Source organism: Scardinius erythrophthalmus, assembly GCF_964197995.2.
Source record: "Scardinius erythrophthalmus genome assembly, chromosome: 4".
Taxonomy (NCBI): Eukaryota; Metazoa; Chordata; class Actinopteri; order Cypriniformes; family Leuciscidae; genus Scardinius; species Scardinius erythrophthalmus.
This window is the reverse complement of record NC_138224.1, coordinates 52,167,776-52,180,851: the sequence shown is the minus strand read 5'-3', so window position 1 is coordinate 52,180,851 and position 13,076 is coordinate 52,167,776. Positions and strand designations below refer to the sequence as shown.

The window sequence follows — 13,076 nt, the reverse complement described above, 5'->3', positions numbered from 1 at the left end:
TAGGTAAAGTGGTTAAAGTGTTATGGAACTGGAAGCAGGTAATAGAACTATTGAAAAAGATCTATTTCAGCATGAAAAGAACCATCGGCTGATCATTTTCAGAACACCTCATTAAATTGATATACTTGCATGGTCAGTTGCAATCGTGGACAATTCTTGAAGTGGTTGAAAAATGAGTCCGTTGGTGGGTCTGTGAGGGTCAAAAGTCATGGTGCAAGTTGCAATCGTTTCTTCTCCGTTGGATGAAGAAGATAGGATGAACTTGTATTGTCGCGCAGATTGTGGCCTACAGGCTCTGGCCCGGCAAGACACAAAGAGCACATGGTGAGAGTTGCGAGGGACTTCGTCCGTGTTGAATGAAGTCACTGAACTCCTGAGGTTGTCCTTGATGCTGAAGTGAGCACATGTCCTGGATGCTTCGAAGCCTCTTGAAGTGCAGAGAAGGCAAGGAGTTGATTGTTGGACGATGCGGTGATGGTAGGTTTGCAGTTTTGCAGTCTCCCTTTTTGGTAGCATGAAAGCATGGCAGGCAGTGCTTAGGCCTGTTGGATCCAGGGCCATGGGCCCCAGTGGTGGGGGAGGGGTCCCCCCAACGTGAGGAGTACAGTGGAGGCCAGCAGCACAAACACAAAAAGTGGGCTGATCTAGTGAAAAAGCCTTTTTAAAGTTTGACAAAGGACAGCCCTATGCAGGCTGGTTCACCCAATGAGAAGGGTAGAATTTCTGGTGGGAGTTTCCTCTGTCACCAGGATTTACAAGCCTTTGTCTTAAGCGTGCTCACTCGGACTGGCATGCTGGATTGGTGTTAACCCTCTGAGGTCTGAGCTGTTTTCTGGGCCCTGGAGGTGTTCTGACATGCTCTGATATTTCTGGTTATTTCTGTTACTTGTGACATTTTCATGGCTAAAGTCTAATTACACTGTATTCAGCACAAACTCTGCTACAATAATATATCAGCAGCATGCATGTAAACGTTTGTAGTTTTGAGATAATGACATTTATACGTGGTTTGTGAAAATACAAAAACAAATTCTCACTTGAAATAAGGCCATGAAACCCATACTGATTATTTCTTCACAAGACTTTTGAAAATTGTATGACGTAGCCTAGAATATTTGCTGCAAAACTATGTGAAAATCACCCTGACTGCTCATTCAGATAAGACAATATATTAAAAAAATATATATAAAATAAAAATTTTACTCCGTGTTTTGTGTGAAAAAGCTTTATGCGGGAGCTCATTAATATGTAAGCTTTTCACACCTGAGAAAGACAAAGAACCTCCCCTAACGGCCCTATTAGGAGCTATCAGGCCCTGTCATTCTGAGCAACCTTGCACAATACTGTAAATGAGGAGATTTAAAAAAGAATGGCTTTTAGATTGTTTGGATTTATTTACAACACAACATAATCCAAAGATACACAACAAATGCCAAAAAAAGCACTTCAAAGACAGAGACCTTTGTGCCATTCCTAAAAACATTGTACATACCTTTCATTTCCAAGATTTTCACTTTACCATGTTCACGTACAGAGAATCATGTGAATGTTTAAGTCCTCAGTGGCATCTGGGCCCTAAAAAAAAAAAAAAGTGAACATACTGATATCAAGAGAAAGGCCTGCACGATTTTGGAAATAAATATTAGATTTTTCTGGTTAAAATTGCTTTTTAAAATTCCTTTTTAAAATTCACAGAATACACACACACACACACACACACACACACACACACACACACACAAATGTTTCCAACAATATATAATATAATGAACACCAGGTTTGTTGTGCCTTGTAGGCATAAGGTATATGCGTAGTGCCGGATAAAATAATAATAACAATAAATAACCTATAGCAGTATAAATCTTCCAAAAGATTTCAGTAACAACTAAGCTAGAGAAAAATATATTGATTATCATGTTACTTCAAATGTTTCCATCCGTTATGATGAGATGAAATGAGATAATAATAAAAACATGAAGCCGTTTGGTGCGTTTTGCTTTCATCCAAAATATGATACAGTACATTCAAACGCGATCGCGCTGCAAAATATGATACATTCAAACGCGATCGCGCTGCAAAATATGATACATTCGAACGCAATCGCTATCCAAAATATGATACATTCAAACGCAATCGCGCTGCAAAATATGATACATTCAAACGCGATCGCACTCAAATATAAAACATTATGGTTACCATATACATATCTACGTTTGAGCAGATATCCACAAACACAGTAACAGTAAACACGGGTCTAAATATTATAATATTCACCATATATCTAGCAACAGTTCAACTGCAACGTGACATTTATGCAACAATAACAAACTAATATGTAAGAATTTCTTACCTTACATCTTTCTTGTCTTCAAATCGCGTTCTTCTTCTTCTGAGGTAGCCTAAATCCAATGTAAGCTCAGGCACGTCTTTCAAACTCGACGAAAAGTGAAGTGAAGTGAAGTGTTTTGATGTTGAGGTAATGAGCGAGTTCGCGTTCCATGTAGAGATTTGCATGTGAATCTCTTTCGCGCACGTGGGCGTGGCCAAATTAACTGTAATGAGCAAGCGTTTGAGAAGCTGGACATCTTGTTGGTTTTATACAAATTACTTAAACAGAGAATATTTGTTTTCAGTTTGAATCCGATCATTTAAAAGTACACACTTAAATGTTTATAAAGGTATATGGCTCATAAATGTGTGACAAGTATTCGCTGAGTTTTGTTTCAGTTTATAGACGTGCTCAAGAAAAAAAAGTTCACCGCGACGGAGAGGCAGAACGCACACCCTGTTTATTTTCTTTATTTTACAAAAGCACAATGTTTTGATTTGATTGTAAGTGGACACATAGAAAAGTAGAAATATCACAGATTCTTTTTTTTATATTTCTTTTTTCTGTATGACTATAAATGACGGAGTAATTTAAGTTTATAGTTCTACAATGTGAAGAAAATCCAGCAAAACGCGCAGGCGCGTTTGCCGACCTCAGAGGGTTAATGATAATACTAAGAAAGATTATTAGTAATACTAATATGTTTCACAGCTATTGGCATATCATGTACACAATCATTTCGATCTTCAAATTACCAATTTATAGAAACCAAACATGGTATACGTGGGGTTACACGGGCTGTGGGTCCCATAATAGATATATAGTATCAACAGATAGCAGTATTACAAGACACAACACAAGACAATCCTTTACCAAAAGGATGTTCACAAAATGTTCTGGAATGCATGTTCATTTCATGTTAGTCAGTTCATCAATAAATGAATGCAGGAGAGTCTGTTTTGCAGATTGTTTCTGTCTTTCCATGGTCTCTCTCTTGCATTTGGCCACATTCTTTAACACCCATAAAACCTTATCTGATCGTGGTCATGACAACTAGGACCATCTTGGCCGGTTTGGGGGATAGGACGCAGATCCCAGAGAAGTTTGAAAGTTTTTATGGTACATGTACCAACAATTGTGTCTGATTTGGTCTCATTTGCTACAATAGATTATACATTTTTACTGTAAAATATCTGCCACCTCAAATAAGCTTTTGTTTGCCAATTTTTGCTCATATGTTAAATATAGTATGTTTTGCCAAAAATAAAGTCATCAAATAATATGTTATTATAGTGTTTGTTCCAATGTAGCTTAGGCTATATTCAAAGTAATGAATCCTTAACTTTGAAATATGTATGATAAAATGTATACTTTAGTTTTTACAAAGAAAGATTACACTTGAATTGTTGTTGTAATTGTAACCTTTTTAATAAAACAAAAATATATTTACAAGGTAGATGTAAACAAACTATTAAAATGTAAATATAAGCCTTTTCTTTAAATAATTTTGATTATGTTTTATTAGTGACAAATTTGGGGAGAGGATACATATTCCAAAACTGAAAATACAGTACGAGAATTAACTGCACAATTACTAGACATCTTTTCCTTGGATATTATACAATTTGCAAGCACAATTTGTGGAAAAAAAAATTGAGATGCTTCCAACTGTGAACCAATTTGGTAGAATATATATATATATATATATATATATATATATATATATATATATATATATATATATATATATATATATATATATATATATATATATATATATATAGTGAACCACTCAATATGCATGATGGTGTTGGATCGTTGTACAATTTCAACCCCCCAAAGTAGCTAGTCCGAGTGACTGCTGACATCCATGTTAACTGACGAGAGAGAGAGAGAGAGAGAGAGAGAGAGCGCACATATATATATATATATATATATATATACAGCATACATTGGAACAAACACTATAACAACATCTTAGTTGATGACTTTATTTTTGACAAAACATAAATATATATATAAAAACATTATAATCTATCTAAAACTAGTCAACGTAATGTTGACTTTCATATTTCGTCTGTAACATAGGCATATTTTTTTCATGATATATTAGGGCATATAAATGTAAATTTGCAGTTTAATACTGTGCTTATACAAAGACATTTCATTTCAACATATTTCAGTCGATTTTTACTCATCTCAGTATAGCAATATAGTTTGGTAAAAGCTGTTCATTCATTCACACACAGACACACAATTCATATTTAAACAGTCTTTTTGCGGTTTACATAAACTATTCTGTACTGCGATTAGAACAAAGCACTTAATAATAAACAAAACTTACTATTCAAAATCCTCAGATGGATCCATCTGTTGCTCCTCGAAATGAAACTAAACCAGCACTTTTCCCAGGATTATTCCTCACAGCCTTGCAAGTCGACGTAAAGTACATGACTCTGATGTTTTATCGAGTTGATGTGGGCGTTGACACGTTTGCATGGATTGCCTCAGATCATTTGCGTTTGAATAGCGCACGCTCTCTGTGGGCGTGATCACATTAAAAGATAATAAGCTATAATGAGCTGAAATGAGAACGACTGACATCCCTCTCTTTTCATATACATCACTTAAACAGAGAATATTTGTTTTTGTTATGAATTAGATCATTTAAAAGTACACACTTAAATGATTAAAAAGATATATAGCTCATGCCTGGGTGAATAGTATTCGCTGAGTTTTGTTTAAGTTTAGAGACGTGCTCCAAAAAAAAAAGTTCACGGTGACGGAGAGCCAGAAAGCACACCCTATTTATTTCCAGTGTATGACCTTAGGAACATATGTTCATATGTTCTGGTTCTGCTCAGCGTTCTGTATGAGCTGCAACTGTCTTATGGTCTTTTTGGGAGGGCCAGTGAGGAGTCCATTACAATAATACACCCTGCTGGTGATGAAAGCATGCACAAGTTTCTCTAAACCAAGGGTTCTCAACTCAGGCCCTCAATATCCACTTTCCTGCAGAGTTTAACTCCAACCCTGATCAGACTCATCTGCCTGCAACTTTCTAGTAATCCAGATGACCTTGATTAGCTTGTTCAGGTGTTTTTGATAAGGGTTTGAGCTAAACTCTGCCAGAAAGTGGATCTCAAGGGCCTGAGTTGAGAACCCCTGTTATAAACCCTAAATGAAAAACACATTAATATTGCTGTCTGTTTTGTTCTCCATAAGGTTACATAGCTGTAATCTCACTGTTCAAACTTGTGAGAGTTTGTCTTCAGTTCTTCAATCCTCAAACACCGCACTGAGAGAGCTGGACATGAGTAACAATGACCTGCAGGATTCTGGAGTAAAGATTCTTTCTGATGGACTGAAGAGTCCAAACTGTCAGCTGGAGACACTGAGGTCTGAATTCAAATACTTACATTTAAATTTAATTTGCATTGATTATGTAAAAATGACTCAATTACATTGTGTTTTTCTTGCTCAGATGTCATATGTGCAAGTTCACTAATTATGTGCTATTAAATGATAGATAAAATATGATAGAGCAATAGAAAGAACGGTGAGAGTAACAGAAGCTCATACAATACATTTTAACATGCTTAAGCATGAAAGTAACTGAAGGAAATATATATTTACTAAACAAATAAAGCCAACTAATATGATTCATATCCTTTTGGTTTCTCTAACCAATATATTAAAAAATTACAAATGTAGTGAAAATATATCAGGTATCGGTCTCGGCAAGTACCAAAAACAAAAGTATAGGTATTGGAATTGTTCTGGAAGAAGTGGTATCGGTGCATCCCTACTTAAAGGGATGGTTCAGAATAAAATCAACCTAGGGTCCTTTGCACCATGACCTCGAGCCAAACCCCCCCCCCCTCCCCCCCAGAAGCCTATTTTCCCTTGGTCGAAAATTATTAAAGTTAGAGCTTTTTAAGAGATATCAGCTGAATGGCTTAGTGCAGGCGCTATTGGCTCCAAATTTGTATCTCGTATATTACCCCACTAATAATGCCCAGAACGGTACCAAACTTCTACAGTAGTACAAATAGGTTCTGTACGCATAAAATGAGGCATTGGAAAGTTTGTAAGTACATCAGGAGTTTATTTAAATAACACTTGCCTGATGGCTTATGCTACCACTAACCCGGACACTGACGTCACTTCAGTGTGTTGAGAAAAGCATCTAAAAGTCCTGGCAGAAAGCGATGCTTAAGGATGTAGTGTAATGATGCCCAGTTCCAGGATTACACTAATATTTTGTTGGTAGTACCTGTTTATAACAATTATTAGTTGACACTAAGTTGTCAACACTTCAGAAAAAATAATAATTTGTTGTTACACTACATCCTTATGCTTCGCTTCCTGTCAGGATTTTTACAGGATTTTTCTATTAATCGCAGAGCCCTAGTCATGAAATCATCCTTTAGAGCAAGGGGGCTACTGGTGGTTCGGACAACTTGCATACTTTGCATATAGGGAGGACCTCAAGATCCACTTTCCTGCAGAGTTTAACTCCAACCCTGATCAGACTCACCTGCCTGCAACTTTCTAGTAATCCAGATGACCTTGATTAGCTTGTTCAGGTGTATTTGATAAGGGTTTGAGCTAAACTCTGCCAGAAAGTGGATCTCAAGGGCCTGAGTTGAGAACCCCTGTTATAAACCCTACATGAAAAACACATTCATATTGCTGTCTGTTTTGTTCTCCATAAGGTTACATAGCTGTAATCTCACTGTTCAAACTTGTGAGAGTTTGTCTTCAGTTCTTCAATCCTCAAACACCGCACTGAGAGAGCTGGACCTGAGTAACAATGACCTGCAGGATTCTGGAGTAAAGCTTCTTTCTGATGGACTGAAGAGTTCAAACTGTCAGCTGGAGACACTGAGGTCTGAATTCAAATACTTACATTTGATTTGATTTTGCATTGATTATGTAAAAATCACTCTGCTAAGATTTATTCTGTATGCAATTACATTGTGTTTTTCTTGCTCAGATGTCCTATGTGCAATTTCACTAATTATGTGCTATTAAATGATAGATAAAATATGATAGAGCAATAGAAAGAACAGTGAGAGTAACAGAAGCTCATGCAATACATTTTGAAATGCTTAAGCATGAAAATAACTGAAGGAAATATATATTTACTAAACAAATAAAGCCAACTAATATGATTCATATCCTTTTGGTTTCTCTACCCAATATATTAAAAAGTTACAAATGTAGTGAAAATAGATCAGGTATCGGTCTCGGCAAGTACCAAAAACAAAAGTATGGGTATTGGAATTGTTCTGGAAAAAGTGGTATCGGTGCATCCTTACTTAACCCCCTGGGGTCGGCAATCACGCCGGCGTGATCTGCTCGTTTTTTCCCTTATCAGTGCAAAAGAGATTCAAAATAATCTGTTGATTTTGATCCTACATGCTTGTGTTATACATCAATCGATTCTGTTAAGTGTGTATCTTTTTTGTGTATACTCACAATAAAAACAACGTGTTTTGTTTTTTGCCAAAAAAAAAAAAAAAAACATGATGCGAGTTCTGCTTTCTCTCTGTCAGTGAAGTCCATTCTGAAACGCGTCCAAAAATGAACTGTAACTCAGCGAATACTCAGTCAAACAGGCATGCAGGCATGAAGCTTAAATTCTCTTCTTTTAAATGAAGTAATTTTTATAAAAAACAAATATTCACAGTTTATGTAATATGTATGAAAAGAGAGAGATGTCAGTCGTTCTCATCTCAGCTCATTATGTTTTAATGTGACCCCGCCCACGGAGAGCGCTCGCTATTCAAACGCAAATAATCTGAGGTGATCCAGGCAAACCTGTGAAATGCCCACATCAGCTGGATAACACACACCACGAGTTCACTTTCCGACTCATGTACTTTACGACGCTGTGAGGAATAATACTATCTTAATAAAAATCCTGGAAAATTTACATCAGAAGTGCTGGAAGTTTAATTTCGAGGAGCAACGGATCCGGCTGAGGAATAGGTCAGTTCTAAATCTGCTTTGTTCTAATGGCAATTGTCTGTACACGCAAAAAGACTGTTTAAATATGAGTCGCGTTTCTATGTATGAATGAATGAACGCACAGATGCGCACTGTTGTGGAGCTACTACAGCTGGCAAAAAGACTGTTTAAATATGAATCGCGTTTCTATGTATGTATGAATGAATGAACGCACAGATGTGCGCTGTTATGTAGCTACAGCTGGCAAAAATACTGTTTAAAAATGAATCGCGTTTTTGTGTGAATGAATGAACAGCTTTTAACAAACTCTATTGCTATACTGAGATGAATAAAAATCGACTACAAAAATGGGATAGATTATAAAGTTTTTACTGTAAAATACTGCCACATCAAATAAGCTTATAATTTTGCCAATTTCTGCTCATATATGTAGGCTATATTCAAACTAATGAATCCTTAACTTTTTAAATAAATATGATAAAATGTATACTTTAGTTTTTACTAAGAAAGATTACACTGGAAATATAGTTACAATTTTAATTGTTGTTGTAATTGTATAACCTTTTAAATAAAATAGCAAATATATATATATGGAAGGATAGAAGTAAACAAAATCTTAAAAGGTCAATATAAGCCTTCTCTTTAAATAATTTTTATTGTGTTTTATTAGTGACACATTTGGGTAGAGAATATATTCCAAAACTTTCTGAAAATACAGTATGAGAACAATTAACTGCACAATTACTAGAAATGTTTACCTTGGATATTATACAATTTGCAAGGACAATTTGTGAAAACAACAACAACTGTGTTTCCAACTGCAAATATATATATATATATATATATATATATATATATATATGTATATATATATGTGTATATATATATATATATATATATATATATATATATATATATATATATATATATATGTATATATATATATATATATATATATATATATATTGCTCTTGAATTCTTCCTTGTGGCTTAGTGACACGCTCATTATGTATGCGGGCCCCATTGTCTCCTCAGGTGTGAACCACTAAATATGCATGATGGTGTTGGATCGTTGACGCCCCTGCCCCTGCACTTTTTGCATATTGCCTTTCCAAACAAAAAGTGTCTTACAAAATTTAAATCAATGTATTGCTTTATGTGAATGATTAGGCAGGATGATTTTCACATCATTTTAAAGAAAAAAACTCTAGGCGACAACATCCATTAGTCAAAAGTCTTGTGGACACATATTTAGTATGTGTTTTGTGGCCTTATTTCAGAAACTTTAGTTTTTAGTTTTTTCAATAACCATGCATAAACATTATTCTCTCAAAAATACAAACATGTACATACATGTTGCTCACATATTATGGTAGCCCTGTTTGTGCTAAATAGAGTGTAATTACACCTTTGCCATTAATATGTTTATAAGCAACTGAAAAAAGCACAAATGTCAGGGCATGTCAGGACATCTCAAGGACCCCAAAAACACCTCAGACCCCAGAGGATTAAAGGGATGGTTCGGAATAAAAACAACCTAGGGTCCTTTGCACCATGACCTCGAGCCAAACAACCCCCAGAAGCCTTTTTTCCCTTGGTCGAACATTATTAAAGTCAGAGCTTATTAAGAGATATCAGCTGAATGGCTTAGTGCAGGCGCTATTGGCTCCAAATTTGTATCTCGTATATTACCCCACTAATAATGCCCAGAATGGTACCAAACTTCTACAGTAGTACAAATAGGTTCTGTACTCATAAAATGAAGCATTGGAAAGTTTGTAAGTACATCAGGAGTTTATTTAAATTGCCTGACGGCTCATGCTACCACTAACCCGGACACCGACGTCACTTCAGTGTGTTGAGAAAAGCATGTAAAAGTCCTGGCAGAAAGCGATGCATAAGGATGTAGTGTAATGATGCCCAGTTCAGGGATTACACTAATATTTTGTTGGTAGTACCTGATTATAACAATTATTAGTTGAGACTAAGTTGTCAACACTTCAGAAAAAATAATAATTTGTTGTAACACTACATCCTTATGCATCGCTTCCTGTCAGGACTTTTACTGGATTTTTCTATTAATTGCGGAGCCCTAGTCATGAAATCATCCTTTAGAGCAAGGGGGCTACTGGTGGTTCGGGCAACTTGCGTACTTTGCATATAGGGAGGACCTCAAGATCCACTTTCCTGCAGAGTTTAACTCCAACCCTGATCACACTCACCTGCCTGCAACTTTCTAGTAATCCAGATGACCTTGATTAGCTTGTTCAGGTGTATTTGATAAGGGTTTGAGCTAAACTTTGCCAGAAAGTGGATCTCAAGGGCCTGAGTTGAGAACCCGTGTTATAAACCCTACATGAAAAACACATTCATATTGCTGTTTGTTTTGTTCTCCACACAGGTTACATAGCTGTAATCTCACTGTTCAAACTTGTGAGAGTTTGTCTATAGTTCTTAAATCCTCAAAAACCGCACTGAGAGAGCTGGACCTGAGTAACAATGACCTGCAGGATTCTGGAGTAAAGCTTCTTTCTGATGGACTGAAGAGTCCAAACTGTCAGCTGGAGACACTGAGGTCTGAATTCAAATACATACATGTGATTTTATTTTGCATTAATTATGTAAAAATCACTCTGCTAAGATTTATTCTGTATGCAATTACATTGTGCTTTTCTTGTTCAGGTGTCCCATGTGTTATTTCACTTCTCAGTGTTGTGAGAGTTTGTCTTCAGTTCTTCAATCCTCAATCTCTGTCCTGAGAGAGCTGGACCTGAGTAACAATGACCTGCAGGATTCTGGAGTGAAGCTTCTTTGTGATGGAATGAAGAGTCCAAACTGTCAGCTGCAGACACTGAGGTAAATGGTTTTCCATTGAACAATTAATATAAAAATATATTATCACAATAAATAATGATTACATTTTGTCAACAAATCTGCTCTCAATGGACTGCCAGAACAAGAGACAAAAACAGCATTTGCAGGGATGTAATTAACCATTTTGCAAATGACATTTGCAATCAAAAAATAATGCATACCAATTTTCATCACCAAAGCTATTAACATCATCTCTGGGGATTGACCTTGCTACCTGCATTCTGGTGAAAAAATCTTACTGTAACATCGATCTTATCCAGGATGATTCCTCGCATCAAAATTCCCAGTAATGTACACTGCTCAGTGTTTATATGATCCACATTCAGAGTGTTAAAAAGTAACACTGAAGCAATGTAGAAGTAAATAAAATAATTAAGGTGAGAGAAATTAAAAATGTCACTTCATGGTTTCACCCCTATACCTAAACTCACTACTTAGGTGCCCTTTACTGTTCCCTGCTGGTGGAGCAAGCCCTTTACTGTTCCCTGCCTAAAGCCAGGTTCATTCACACTGTAAGATTTTGGCCACGATTTAGCTGTCAAATACAAATTTTGTGAACCCTTGAAAAGATTCCTCTGCTCCTAGGTCAAAATCTGATATTAAAATCTGAAATCACTAATATTACATGTAATATTACATTAAAATGGTCAATCATTGACTATTGCGATAAAATTTGACCTCACAACCGTGAGAAAAGCTATGCTATTAATGCTATGCTAATTAATGTTTTTGTTACTTTTAAGAAAGAATCTACAGAAAATAACATCTGAAAATACAAACTACGCAGGTCATTGTGTTAAAGAGGCTGATTTGAATGCCAAACTAATGTCATGTGGACTGTTGCTGTATGTCTTTGTAGGTTGTCTGGCTGTATGGTGACAGAGGAAGGCTGTGGTTATGTGTCTTCAGCTCTAAGTTCAAACCCCTCACACCTGAGAGAGCTGGATCTGAGCTACAATCACCCAGGAGATTCAGGAGTCAAGATGCTCACTGATAAACTGGATAAACTCAAGTATGTAGAGCAGGAAGAGTTTTGATTAAACAATTCAAAAAAACAGCATTACAATCTACACTTATTACAAACCAGTTACACTTTATTATAGATTACATTACAACATTTCATAAAGTTCTTATTAAGAATTTATAGAGGTTTAGCTCTAGTTATACTATGGGGCTGTTGAATGCTTCATTCTGATTGGTTGATGAACATTCTAAGGTGTGCAATTATTTTCAGTAAACGCACAGGAAAAGTAGTTCTACCAGAAAGACTCAGGAGGCAAGAGAACGACCTGGTGGTGGTGGGGAGGATGGGGGTGAACGCCGACGTCAATTTCTGCGAACGTTGTACTGGGTGTTAACCGGGCTTTAATACTCCATATGTCCAGTGGTGATGAGCTAGATCTGAGGTCATTGAATGACGTGATATTAGAGTCTTCCTGGTAGAACTTGCACTAGAGCTCCTATTTCTACTAAGAAACTTCTAGAAAGACTCGGGAGGCAAGAGAACATATGAATACGAGTTATTTAACAGTTTTTTGCAAAATGAAATGTTAAGGTTCCTTGGTGTAGGCCCTGTCTGTAATCCAAATCCGAAGGGTAGAACACACTTGCAGTTCCTGCCTGAAGATGAAGGCAGGTGCGGAGCCTACCCCAAAAGAACTGAGAAAGGAAATCGATACCCACCAGTCGGAGTATTCCTTGGATAATGAACCTAAAATATTTAGGCAGAGAAAATATATTATATTTTTGAAAAATACACAGACAATTACATAGATGTTATAATCTTTAAAACAGAACTAACAATTAGAATACTGCCTAAAGTGTTGTGAGTAATGTCACATAGGCAGTGACCCTACTCAGGGAACGAGGGTTACAATAGTAACCCGAGACGTTCCCT

At 36.3% G+C, this 13,076-nt stretch overlaps 1 protein-coding gene across 1 annotated transcript; it reads left to right on the top strand.

Moving 5' to 3' along the window:
- Window positions 1-256: 256 nt before the first annotated feature.
- On the top strand, window positions 257-12,537 carry LOC308689343 (uncharacterized protein; the record flags this gene model as incomplete). The annotated part of the gene is made up of 7 exons (XM_081362993.1): window positions 257-324; window positions 5,555-5,728; window positions 7,048-7,221; window positions 10,707-10,880; window positions 10,988-11,161; window positions 12,039-12,191; window positions 12,414-12,537. The coding sequence occupies 7 exons, from the start codon at window positions 257-259 to the stop codon at window positions 12,535-12,537; spliced, it is 1,041 nt and encodes a 346-aa protein (XP_081219119.1).
- Window positions 12,538-13,076: the final 539 nt, after the last annotated feature.